The following is a 13,031-nucleotide window of genomic DNA, read 5'->3' as shown; positions in this document are numbered from 1 at the left end:
TGGGCATGCACATTTATGTAGGTAAACCCCTTCTTTAAAATGGCTAATTATTGCTGTTTAAAAAAAAAATACATCCAACAGTGGTAAGTCAAGGCTCATCTTCCACCCAGCTCCAGGCAAGTTCCACCCACCGTCATGGACCCCTCCCTTGCTGGAAGCACGGTGACAATAGCACCAAAGAGCAGCCCAGCCCGGGTCTGCCCCACACCCAGCAGAGGGTAGCCAAAAGCCAAGGACAACAGGTGCCAGCAGCACTGCTACCATGGACAGGGAGCCATAACCACCTCAGGTCAACTATCTCAAGCTGCCCCTTGGGCCTGACAAGAAGATGGCCTAGTGGGTGCTGCACAGTTCCTATGCAGCTAGGAGGTCACATCCAGCTCCCCAAGAAACATGGGACACCAGCAAGACCCAAACAGTTTTGTCCCCAGGCCTCTAGCCACAGGCACAGCCCTGGAAGCCAGCTCCAGGAAGCTGTTACCATGGGGCTGCCTGGGGCTGGCAAAGGCAAGTAGGGATGGGCAACGTGTCTTCCAGCACAAGCGATGATCCTATGGTCTAGTGAGTCCCAGGCACCAGGTCAAAGCCCAAGCTCACTTTAGTTGTGTCCCTGACTCTATCCTCTGCCCTATCCCCTTATCTCAGGAAGGGTACCTGTGCAATATGGGAACTGTCCAAGCCCCTGAGACTAACTTGTTATCCACAGGGCCTGCCAGCCAAAGCCAGCCATCTACCACCTCAGCCAGGTTAGCACATCCCTTAGCTGCTGCCCAACCCCAGGGCAGTGCTAGGGTGAAGGGTAAGCATAGGGGTGAGATCAGGACATGGAAGAGGCTGTCATGGCCACCAGGGCATGGCCTCACGACACTCAGGGGCCAGATCTTAGAACATGCAGGCCAGCCTCTTGGCCATACAGCAGAGACTAGGCATCTGCAGAGACACATGCCGGGGCAGTGGGAGCTGCCAGGGGACAGTCAAGCAACATTTATGCTGTAAGGTCATCCAACACTGACATTCTGGGACATTCCATCATCTTTCTCCCTCCCTACTCTAAAGCTTCCAAGCAAACAATAGGACTCCTGGAAGCCACAGATCCTGAGCACAGAGTCAGACCCCAGGCTGGCCTTCCCTGGGCCTTCGCAGGCCCAGAGTACAGCTGCTGGCCACCTCAGGTGCTTGGAGGCCCAAAGGAGAGGGAGATGGCCAGCCAACTCAGAGGAGGGGCACCAAGCACATGGCCACCAAGTGGAGCAGGGAGGAGGACCTCCACAGAGGTAGAAGAAACATCAGAATCTCAACAAACAGAAAATTCACATCAGTGCACATGTGCAGAGCACTCAGAGCTCTGGGATGATGGAGTGGACACGGTCAGGCGCAGTCATCAGCACACTCAGCTTCCTCCAGCCCAGGGAGACAGGTATGTCTCCAGGCCTCAGGCCCTGCCAAGCTACATACTGCCTGGTGAGGCTCCATCCTGACGCAGCTGGAGCCTACCCCACCATCCATTCCTGGAATCTCTACCAAGTCTCGGCAGCAACAGAAGGCAACGGATACTCGCGAGCCCAGCAAACTTCCCTTTACCCACGGGTTGTTCAGCAGGAAGAGATCCCCTTGAGCAGGCAGGTGCCAAGAGGCTGGAAGGGCCACGCCTCCTCCCAGGCTCCTAGGCTGGAGGAATCTACTATGAGCTCATCCCAGGTCAGTATCAAGGAGACATGGGTGGCTACAGGATCCCCAAGCTCAGCCCTGGCCCAAGTGACCCCAGCGCCCTGCCCTGCCCTCCAACCCCAGACTGCAGACCCCGAAGGCACAGGATCAGAGAAGCCTTGGCAGCTGGTGGTGTCCAGCAGACCTGGCTCCCGCTTAGGCCCATCCAGGCCTCAGACCCACCAGCAGCCTCTGACCCCACAGGCCTCAGACACCAGCCGTCCCTATACCCCCACAACAACTAAGACTAGCCCCGAGCCGAGACCAATCCAAACAGAAAAGAGAAAAAAGGCACAACTGTTTGTTTTCCATTTTGCTAAAACACTTTACGTCTGTCTGTATAATCCAGATTAACAAAATCTGAGAGCTGCAAGAAAATAGGGTGCCAATTTCTGTACAGTCTACAAAACTCCCATCCCCAAGCGGGGACCGGGCACCACCAGGGAGGAATGTACAGGGAGAGCGGGGTCTGTACAGTGTTCTGCAAATGCCTCAATTGCTAACAGGACAAAAGGCCCCTCAGGAAGCTGGGCTTGTTCCACCAACTCATTAACTCTAAAGAGCCTTTCTAATAATGTAGCCTTGGTGCCAGGGGCCCAGCTCTATGGTCTACCTAGCCTGCCTCTCCTCACCCCAAGCCCCACACAGAGGAATATGGATGGGCCCCCTGCACTAAAGCTAAGTCCAAGTTTCAGCTGGCCACATGAACACTGCCAGCTACTGCCTTTCCCTGTCCTAGGCCATACCCACTCCCATCCAGGCTGGATCCTAAGTGGAACCTCAAAAGGAGAGGCCAGGAACACAGTTGGCCTAGCAGAGTAGTCTGTAGTGGGATACCTGGGCCCATCCCAACCACCAGCTCCTACCCCCAAGGCAGTGCCCAGCCCTTCCTATGAGGCTTTAGGACCCTCCAGTCCCCTCAATCCTGCATACAAGGAATCAAGGGGCAACCTGAGTCTCACAGACTGTGTTGTGAGGGCACTTTAGGGGTGTTTACACTAAATTAGAGTCTCCTTCCATACTTCAAACTGAAATCTTCCACCTACCCGGCCACCCACCCCCATCAAATGGGGCCAGAGACCGTGTGTATGCTAGCACCACACAGATGTGTGTCTGGAGGCTCAAACTACCATTTTGTCCCAGTAATTAAAGTCATGCAGAGTGCTATTCTGTCTACGTAACTTATTAGAGAATGGGTTGTTTCAGGCTGGGAGAAGCTGTGGCAGGCATTGCCAACAACAGCCTGGGCTAGTTACATTCACAGGGCAGACCCCACAAACAGCATGAGGCCACAGGACCTCAGGCAGCTGGGAGGAGGCCACCTGATATAACAGGTGTTGGGGGAGGTGTCCCCCCCACCCCCATGAAATCCCCACCATGCTGTGCAGTGGATTGCTACAGGAACCAAACCCGGGTGACCAGCCAAGTCAGCCAGAGCAAGGAGGCACAGGGACCAAAAAGGGAAAGAGGTAAGATGATTTCGAAGCAAAGCAGGAGTGGATAGAGCCAGGTTAGGCCAGGCCAGGCCCCACCAGAGAGTAGACAGGGTCAGGCAGGTAGGCCCTCCAGAGGCCAGCTCAGGACAGGACAAGGGAGCTCACCAGCTCAGGCCTGAGGTCCAGGCTGGGCAGGATAGCGGGACAGGGGGCTGTGGCATGCGGCATGCTGCAGCCAGGCCATGTCCTTAGCATGCACAGGGCAAAGCAGGGCCTGGGGCCAGCTCAGCCTCCCATGGGGCAGTGGCTGCCCAGCCCAGCAGACCACTCTTCCAGAGGCCAATAGCTGAGCCTTAGCCTGGCTGGGGGCCAGGGTTCTGCTCCTTGGGGGGAGAGGGGGGTTGTTGTAGAGGTTCTGTGCTTGATGGGCAAGGCTAGTCCTTCCCTGATGGAGGCAGGCTGGGCAGCTTTGTGGATAGTTCAGATGGTCCACAATGCTGCTCTTCAAGGCATGATGAGCCACTCTGATGGGCTGGGGAGGCAAGGGCCATGGCTGCAGACAATCCACCCCACCAGAGTGTTGCAGATGAGCACTCTGGACTGGGACCCTGTGGCCCCAGAACCAGCCAGGTGATGAACCAGCATGGTGCTGAAAAAGGAAAACCCAAACAAATGCCAAGGTGAGCAGTGGAAAGCAGGGCCGCACTAGGCAGCGAGCAGGAGGGCAGAAGTGGACAGGGGCAGACAGGGTGATGGGCAGGTGGTGGTAGTCACTCCTCGCGCAGCTGCAGGCGGTAGCGGTGGTAGCGGACCTGGAAGAAGAGGCGCTCGGCCAGCGAGAGGGTCATGCCAGGCAGCACGTAGTGATCACTCGCGCCCATGTGTCTGAAGCCCAGTGACTCATAGAGCTTGTGGGCGGCCACCTTAACGGCTGTGGTGCCCAGTACCACTGCAGAGTAGTTGTGCAGCATGGCAAACTCCAACACCCTCCTGCCCAGAGCCTTGGCGATGCCTTTGCCGCGGAAGCGCGAGTCCACGGACATGCGGAGCAGCTCCACTGTGTTGTCCTCCTCATGGGCCCGTGCGGCCACGATGCCCACAACGTTGCCGTCCAGCACAGCCACCCAGAAACAGGAACCTAGGAAGGACATGACAGTCAGGGGTATTCTGCATGGAAGACTGGAGAGACTTTAGAGCTGCCCATTCCAGCTGGGTGCCAAGTCAGGGTATCACAATGATGCTCAATCCTCCAGTGCCCTGACCCACCTTTCAGCTCTTCTGGACACCGTGGGAGGCCACGATTTAGGATAACCTGCCTCTTCTAGACCCCCTGAGCAGCAAGAACACTCCTTAAGTCGCAGTCCAGGCAAACCTGCCCAACTTTGCATGACAGGATCCCACCTCACAAGCAGACACAGTCAGCTCCAGCCCAAGTCTCTACCGTCCTGGCCAGAATAGTAGTTGGAGGTGCCTAGGAGCTGGACAGCCCTTGACAAAGCAGGTTCCTACCTCCAGACCACAGGAAAAACCATAGACAACCACAGCCAGGGCCACGGGGCAGAGTATGTCTTGCTGACATACTCTGAATCCCAGCCCTTGGCCTGCCATACTCCTCCCCCAGTATCGCTGCAGGGATAGAACTGAATGAGAACCCAGAGAAATGTTTTATAACCCAGCGACAGCCACACATACCCCAACCCCAGTAACCCAGCCTCTACTGGGCAATGAGCCTGACACCGGGCTAGCCAACCCCTACAAGAAGGGAGAGGGCGAGAACAAGGAGTTTGGAATTCAGTCACCTTCATGAACGAAAGGTCCACGGTCAAGGGGACACCCAGAGACCATTCTGAAAGATGATGGCTAAGGGACCTTAGGGGGGAGAGAGCGTCTGGCCCAGCCAAGTGACTTGCTGTGGGAGATCTGGCCTCCCTTGGCCTTACCCACTCCACCTCCAGCCTCCTTCAAAGGACTTCCCCCAAAAGCTCTGCACCTGTATCTGCCCTCACCCAGCAGGAGGAAGCACTCCTCCCTATACTTCTCACCTCTGGGGGAGCCGGTGCCTTCAGGGCAGACTCTGCTCTACAGCTGAGGGTGCTGCCTGTGCACCCTCCACCAGCGTAGCAGAGAAAGTTGCCAACTCATGGAGGGCCCTGGTCCCAGAGCCTCTAGGACTTCCCCAACCCCATATGCCCTCTGACCAGCTGCCCCACACCCAGCCACACAACCAGGCCAGAGGTCAGGACAACCTCTAGCACCCAGCTGCCACTCTTCCTAGGTCTTGTCCCCCACCCCCACCCCTTGCATAAGAACTCCCATAAATCTACACAGCCCAGTTAGCTGATGTCCAGCTCTGGCTCTTCTAGTTCATGAAGGTGACTGGACTCCCTGTGGCCTGTGCCCGTCAGCATTTCTCCCATCCAAACTCCTTGTTCTCACCCTCTCCCTTCTTGTAGGGGCTGGTTAGCCTGGTGTCAGGCTCATTGCCCAGTAGAGGCTGGGTTAACCCTATAAACCCAGCAGATGTCCAAGGGTTAGCAAGAACTGCCATACTCTAACCCCTGAGGGCACATGACAGGAACTTCTGACCACACCCATCTATCTACTCAACCTATCTACCAAAGCCTGCTTCAGCCATTTTCCACCTTCTCTTCCCAAGCAGAGGCAGGTAGGTCGAGGGCAGGAAGCTGTATCTGAATGTGGGTAAGGGCCAAGGGGAACATCAGGCACTAAGGCCAGCTAAACCGGGCACTGGGGTACAAGATGGGGCAGCTAGGGAGAAGCCGGCAGAAAACTATAGCTGGCAAGGCCAAGGAGACTACCCTTCCTTGAAATAGACCTGGTTCCTTCTGGCCAGACAGCCCCTCACATCTCAAAATGTCTCCCCTCTGCCTCCCACAACCCAGCCTGCTTCATGACCTGCCTCAGGGAGAGACCAACCAGTCTCCAGCTCCTGTAGACCAGAGTCCCAGACCCTCTTTCTACAGAAAGCCTCGGGGTCTGGGATAATGCCTTGTGGTTCACTACTCTAGTCAGGAGGCCAGTAAGGCCTGGGCCCCTGCTCAATCTTCTGCTCCCTGGGACACCTCCTGTGCCACCCAGGATTCCTCCACCAGGATTGAGCCAGGACCTCACCCCGTAACAGACAAACAAATGGCAGGTAGCAGGAAGAGGTGTCCAACAGAGGACACAGTGGAGCCAGACCACCAAGGGAAGGACCTCTTCCTGGCTCTCCCCTGCTGATATGCCACCCTTAGCTAGAGGCCTCAGTCATTCAGAAGGCTCAGAACATCAGGATCCCACAGCTCAGGCCCTCTTGTGCCTGAAGGGGAAGAGGGAGGGAGTAGGCAGAGTTGGAGAATTCCAGAACTCACCAGGTGGCTTCATGTAGTACTGCTCAATGTCAGCCATGTCCGTGTGCAGCGCACACTCCAGGTAGGCCAGAATCACCTTGCGACTGTAGTAGTAGCGCAGGGCCAGGAGCCCGGCTGGCACCAGGCATGTCAGCAGCAGTGAGCGGGTCACAGCAAAACAGAGGGCTGCAGGCAAGGGGGCACAGGTGAGGTGGCAGGTGCAGAGGGGCACGCGGCCAGGCTGGACATGGGTAGGTCCCACGGCACCCGGAGTCCAAACCACCTTGTTAAATCTGTGCTTAGGGATGCTCCCCACCAAGGACTGTTTCTCTGTGTAGGAGTCATGGCCGCAGTCCCTCTCTACGCTTCCTCATTTCCAAGCTCTCTGGCGTAAACACCTGCTACCTTCACAACCTGAAACAAAGGTCCACAATACAGCCTAGGCCAGACCAGTGCTGGTCAGCCCTTGGTTCCCCCAGTTTCCAAAGGGTCTCTTGCCTACTCCACCTAGCCTGGTGCTAAGTCAAAGAGCTGGACAGAGACACCAGGACACTGCCTATCCAAGCAGGTCATCCCGCGCCGGGCTGAGAAGGCACCCAACTAGAGCCCTCCCTGGGCAGCTTCGGAGCCCACTAGGCTGACAGAGTCGGGCGACAAGCACCACACCGTTTCCAACTTCATTTGTGCTGTGGAGGAGGAAAACGCACAAGAGCAAAAGTTGCCTCCTCTGAATGACCTTGGGTGAGTCGCCTCAAGCTCCTCATCTGCAGAATGGGATGGCATGGAATGCTTCGAGACAGCAGAGGGTATCCTCCCTGTAGCCCTGGCTCTGGCGAACAGTCTCCCTGGCTCCCCGCGGAGCTGGCTGTCTTCCCGTCATAAATTAGCACTTGAGCCTCGGGCGGCCTCCCCCGCCCGCAGATTATATATATAGTTGTCGCGCCGGGCCGCAGCTGCAGCGCTACCTGCCCTGTCACGCCGCCCCCACCCGGGATGCCCCGCGACGGAGAGACCGGGCGCGGCGGACTGAGTTGCCAACCCAGTGCTTCCCAGTCCGCAGCGCCCTGCACTCAGACCGCTCTGGTTCCCACGCCCGGCCCAGGCGCCTTGGCCGAAAGCCCGGAGCGCTGCGCCGCTGGTGCAAGCTGGTCTCCTCCCAACCGGTCCAGCGCACCGACGCAGCACCGGGGCTCCGAGATGGGAACCCAGGAGGAAGGCAAAGAGAGTCAAGCGCGACGGTCTCCGGAAGGGTCCGCTGGACCCGCTGGAGCCCGGCCCGGAGCGGGACTACCGCAGCCCCGCCGGCCCCCCGCCCCCCGCGGCGCACTGACCCGCCAGCAGGGCGTAGAGCAGCTGGGTGCGCGGGTGCTGCCGCAGGCCGCGGAAAGCGGTGTTGGGGATGCGCTCCAAGATGCCGTCGTAGAAGATGCGGCGCGCCGCCTCCTGCTCGGCTGCGCGGAACTCGCGGATGCACACGCCGCGCCCCTCCGGCGGCCCCGCGCCCCCGGTGCCTCCGTGAGGCTGGGGACCTGCCGCGGGTGGGGGTGCGGCGGCCGGCCCGGGCGCGGCGGGCAGCGGGGGCCACATGGCTCCGGCGGCGGCGAGCAGCGCGTCCTTCTTGGCCCCCGGCAGTGCCTCATGGTCCTCCGTAGCCACGATCTTCGTCTCGCAGACCATGTCGGGAGGCCCACAATGCATGCACCCGGCCGGGCGGCGCAGCGCGAGGACGCGAGCCGGCGGCGGCGGGCAGAGCCCGAGCCCAGGGCAAGGGCGCGGCGCCCTCGGACCCGCGGCGGCGGCAGCGGCGGCAGCGGCTCAGGGGCGCAGGGCGGAGGCGGCGGGCGGCCGGGGCGCGCGCAGGGAGCTGCGCCGCATTTTGGAGAAGTATTTATAATGCAGCGGCGCCGGTGCAGTCGCGGCGCCCGGGGTCCCGCAGGGTCCTAGCGTCCACTGCATTGGCTGCCGAGGGTCACCATGTGATCTCGGGGGTGGGAGCAGACGCCGCCTCCGCGCCCGCCCGATGGCACACTTGGGCTGCGTGGCTGGCGGATCGCGGGAGCACAGAGGGGCCGAGCGGAGAGCGTGCGAGGAAGTGGTCCTCAGTGAACGGCAGCAGGGATAGGGTGCTCAGATAGGCGCTGCGTGGGGGTCTTGATGCTCGCCAGGAGGACGGCGAATGATGGACGCCTCCCACCCCGCCCCTGAGCTCCCGCAAAGCTGCCGCTGCGCTCGGGCCGGCGTTCCTGCAGCAATGCGTCCTCTTCTTCCGCGGCCGCTGGCAGTTGTCACGGAAGTGTCTCCATCTCCCACCCCTTTGTCTGTACGCGGCGCCCGGCCGAAGTCCTCGTGAGGGGCCCTGTGTTCCCTTGGCAGGCGCCCTCCGAGCCCGCGGCCAGGGCGGAAAGGACTGAGAGAGAGTGAGGTCGCGGCTGAAATGGGGTTTGATGCACGCGCTGCCCGACGCAGGGCCGAACCCCACCCCACCCTAATCTGACACCCGACTGTTCCTGGCAATGGACCTACGGGATTGCAAAACCCCTCCTGGCTCGGCCCCCGCCTTCCGCGGTCCGCGCATGCGCCCCGTGGCCTTGGTGCAGGTGCAGCGGGGGCTCGCTTCAGAGCCGCGGTCTCACAGTCCCCCGGAGCAAGACGTGCAGACGCAGCAGACTGGGCGCGCATGGAGAGGGGAATGCGTAGTGGCATATCCACTTTCCTAGGTCACGGGAATGGGCACCCCCAAAGCCGAATCATCCACGTGCTCGCGGAGACTCTGAGGTCTCCCGGCCTGAGGACCCTCAGTCTGCGTTATGCTGCACCATAGTTGGAGCCAGCAGAATGGCTAAGGTCACCTAGAGACTGAAGGGGCCTGTCTTGCAAATGGAACCTGGGAGTAGGATACGGAGAATCAAACAACCAGAGTTGTCAGCGCAAGGGGACTGAGAAGGAGAGGGTCAGGCTAGAGGGGATTTTTCCTCACTGTTTTCGAAACGCGGGGCGGGGGAGGGGGACTTATCTGGGCACACACACACACACACACACACACACACACACACACACACACCCGACGACCTTCCTTTCAAAGGAACTCACTGATAGTACCGGAACAGGCTGAGGCCCCTGACCAGTCACATTGACCTCTCCTGGGTCCCGAGGTTGGCTGGGTGGTCTGCAGGAACAGTGCCGGCCTGTAAGGGCTGAGGGCAGTCAGGCAGAAGGGCCCCCGGGGAAAGTGAGGCTGAGCATTGAGGACCCATCTGGTGGAGCCAAGAAGTTCTGACTCAGGACCCTAGGTTTGCGGGTCACTGAAGCCTGTAAGCCTTAGAAGCAACAAAGTGGTCCGGTGCCTATAGGGTTTCTCTCCACACCCCTGACCAGAGTTGCTCCTTCGTCTTCCTGCACCTCCGGGCCTAGGGGCCTTGCAAGACTCACGTCAGCGCGACCAGGATCCCCCTCAGTTCTGCAGAGCTCCCTTTCCCTGGTCTGCCTAACCATTCCCTCCATTGCCCCAGTCTTCCTATAATCATTTGCCCCCCGACCCCATGGCCATGATGGTGGCCTGCGCTATAGCCAACACATTAGAGCGTCTGAAAGTGTGAAGGAGCCAAGACTGGAGCCCAGGGGCTTGGAGACTTTAAAGATACTACCATAGGAGTTGCGCAGACAGCAGGACAATCCATGGCCCTGGTTATCCCTGTTCCTCCTTCCTGTCGTGGGGCGCCCTCTGCCGTTCTCCCTTAGGCCATTCCTGGGTGGCATCAAGGTCCTCTTTAATAAAGCAGCAGCCTAGAGCCACTACCTCTCCCCACGAAGGCTTACATACTGCCCTGCCTGGGTGTCTAGGAAGACTCAGGGGACCCAGCTTGGCTTCCTCACAGCTGCAGCTGAATGCTCCTTCCAGGAGCCTAGAAGTGCCTGCCTACAGCCTGGCAGGGGTAAAGACGTCTGTCAAGATTTCAGAGACAGAGTGGGGGCCGGTGCCCTGGACCCGACACCTGACCATTCATGGGTAGGGCGGCCCTCCAGCCACGGTGTGTTCTCTAAGGGTGTTGGGTACAGAGGACTTATCCTTGCCTGGCATGGCTGCCCAGGGTCTGTTTGGGGAAGAACACCATACTGAAAATGTAAAGAAAAGGAGTGGTACTGGGAATATCCTCAGCCAGGGTAATCCTGGGAGATGGCCCTGGGTTTGCTGCTGAAAGCTATAAACCACTGGGGACTGGGGGAGGTCATGCTCCTTTAAGAGAGCAGAAGAACCCAAAGCACAGAGAAGAGAAACAGCGGCCACTAAGAGATGCCACCAAAATGGGAATTCTGCAATAATATTTCCATGTCAGAACTTCTGGGGGTCCAGACTCAACTCACTCTGAGGTTTTTTGTTATTGTTGTTGTTTGTTTTGTTTTGTTTTTTTTTTTTAATGCCTCCAGACAAGGTCAGTCTCTGCGCTCCTTAGAAACGCCTCCTCAGCCAGAGCTTCGCCTCTTCAGAGCTAGCCGCTGTGGGGACATGGCATTACTCTAGCTGCAAAGTGAACTCTCTCAGAAGACATTCCCCCACCCCATCACTCATCCTTCCTCTGAACCCAGATTGAATCCCCAGCCCATGTTGGGCATAACCAATTCAGTCCCGCTCAGCCATGGGATAGAGTGAGGAAATACGCTGATAAAAAGAAAAACAGTCTAGTACTCCTTAGGAATCAACCCTACCCCGTCCCCAAAAAGGTAGGTGGCCAGCCAGAGCTACATGAGAACCTGCCTCAAAAAAAGGGAGGGACATGCAGGGCAGACTTGTGAAGCAGGCCATCAAGACTGAGGTGCTGACTGGGTGAAGAGGAGAGCAAGACTGCAAGCAGAGCCTTTGAGGTGGAGGGTTACATTGTCAATGGAATGTGTCAACAAAATGCTTTCAGCCAGTGATGGTGGGCGTCCCTCTAATCCCAGCACTCGGGAGACAGAAGCAGGAAGATTTCTGAGTTCGAGGCCAGCCTGGTCTACAGAGTTCCTGGACAGCCAGGGCTACACAGAGAAACCCTGCCTCCAAAACCAAACAAAACAAGACAAAACAAACAAACAAACAAAGGTATTTTCAGGCAAACCATAACCCAGTTTCCTTCCTCAGCACTTCCTACACAGGCCACGGGAGCAGAAGTCATGAAGCCTAGAAAAAGACAGCTCTGGCAGAAGAGTGCGGGTCAGCGTGGAATCTCTGCACGTCACAGGTACAGCACAGAGGGGAGGAAGTCTCCGGAAATGGTGGTGTGCAGGCCGTCAGAGGGAGAAGCCACACCTGCTGGGCTTTGCACAAGTTCCATACATTCACTCAGCACTTCCTGCACCCTCTGCTCCCTAGAGGGCATCCAGGGTGGGAATGTACAGCTGTCTGGGACCAAGAACAGAGATCCAGGTAAATATGAGGGTACCCTATGCCCAAGGCTTGGGCTCAGTGCTCAACAATAAGCAGACACCGAGGTCAGTTAGTCCAGGGCTAAGTCTAAGAAAACAAAAGGCGTCTTGGAAAGAAAATGCATGCCTTGTGCTTGACCACAACCTGGGCTGTGTTTAGTCATTTCGAATGTCATACCAAGCCAATGACAAACAGCAGAGCTGCACTGTGGCTCCAGGACAATGCAGGGCCCTTAGGAAAGTCTAAAGGCCTTGCCAGGTAACCGGGCTAAACCTCTCCATCTCTGCTCCTTCCAAGAAACCAAGTCAAGTTCACCCACCAGTGGCCCAAATACCAAACCTGTTGGTACAGACCTGGTGTTTGCTTAACCACAGTAGCACGAAACACAAGCCGCTCGCATCTCCCTAGAGCCCTCAGCATAGCACCCAGTGGGTGCTCCATCTTTCCTCCTGCCTTCTGCTGGCTCCTTCTGCTCTCAGGTCCCTCGCCTTCCCTCACTGTCTTCTCAGCTCCTCTCTCTTCACTCGGCCATGGAGAACTCAACAGTCTAAAGGTTTCCCTTTCTCTGGTGCCAGTTTGGTACTTGGCCTGCCCCTCTCCCAATCTTCCTGGCTCTGTTTCCTTTTCCTGTCTTTTTTAAAGTTGGGGATTCATATTCTCTCTCTCTCTCTCTCTCTCTCTCTCTCTCTCTCTCTCTCTCTCTCTCTCTCTCTCTCTCTCTCTCTCTCTCTCTCTCTCTCTCTCTCTCTCTCTCGCTGTTCTATAACTCACTATGTAGACCAGGCTGGCTTTGAACTCTCAGAGTGCAAGGATGAAAGGTAGGTGCCACCACACCCCACTTCTGTTTTCAAGTTCATCTGGAGTCCAACCACTTCTCACACAACCACAGGTGGCACTGCCCAGCTTAGCTTCCATCCACCATGGTACAACGATCTCAAGGGCCCATATTATCCTTGGGGCTATCTAGTGTCTCTAGCACCCACAAGCACCCTGTTCCTACATTCCTAGAATCTGCTGGCTCAAAACCTCACAGGGCCGGAGGGATGGCTCAGCAGCTAAAAGTGCCGGCCAGGCAAGCCTTACAAACTGAGCTCAATCCCTGGAACCCGCCATGGAAGGAGACAATTATCTCCCCAA

At 57.7% G+C, this 13,031-nt stretch overlaps 1 protein-coding gene across 1 annotated transcript; it reads right to left on the bottom strand.

The window, feature by feature from the left end:
- Positions 1 to 2,011: 2,011 nt before the first annotated feature.
- On the bottom strand, positions 2,012 to 9,057 carry Nat8l (N-acetyltransferase 8 like). Its single transcript, XM_021210962.1, has 3 exons — positions 7,825 to 9,057; positions 6,515 to 6,679; positions 2,012 to 4,281 (listed from the first exon to the last, which is right to left on the bottom strand). Exons 1-3 carry the CDS (start codon positions 8,189 to 8,191, stop codon positions 3,914 to 3,916), a joined length of 900 nt encoding a protein of 299 aa, XP_021066621.1. The 5' UTR covers positions 8,192 to 9,057; the 3' UTR covers positions 2,012 to 3,913.
- Between the last annotated feature and the right edge of the window lie 3,974 nt (positions 9,058 to 13,031).

This window comes from Mus pahari, chromosome 13, assembly GCF_900095145.1.
Source record: "Mus pahari chromosome 13, PAHARI_EIJ_v1.1, whole genome shotgun sequence".
Taxonomy (NCBI): Eukaryota; Metazoa; Chordata; class Mammalia; order Rodentia; family Muridae; genus Mus; species Mus pahari.
The sequence above is the reverse complement of the archived record's forward strand: the minus strand, read 5'-3'. Positions and strand labels throughout refer to the sequence as shown.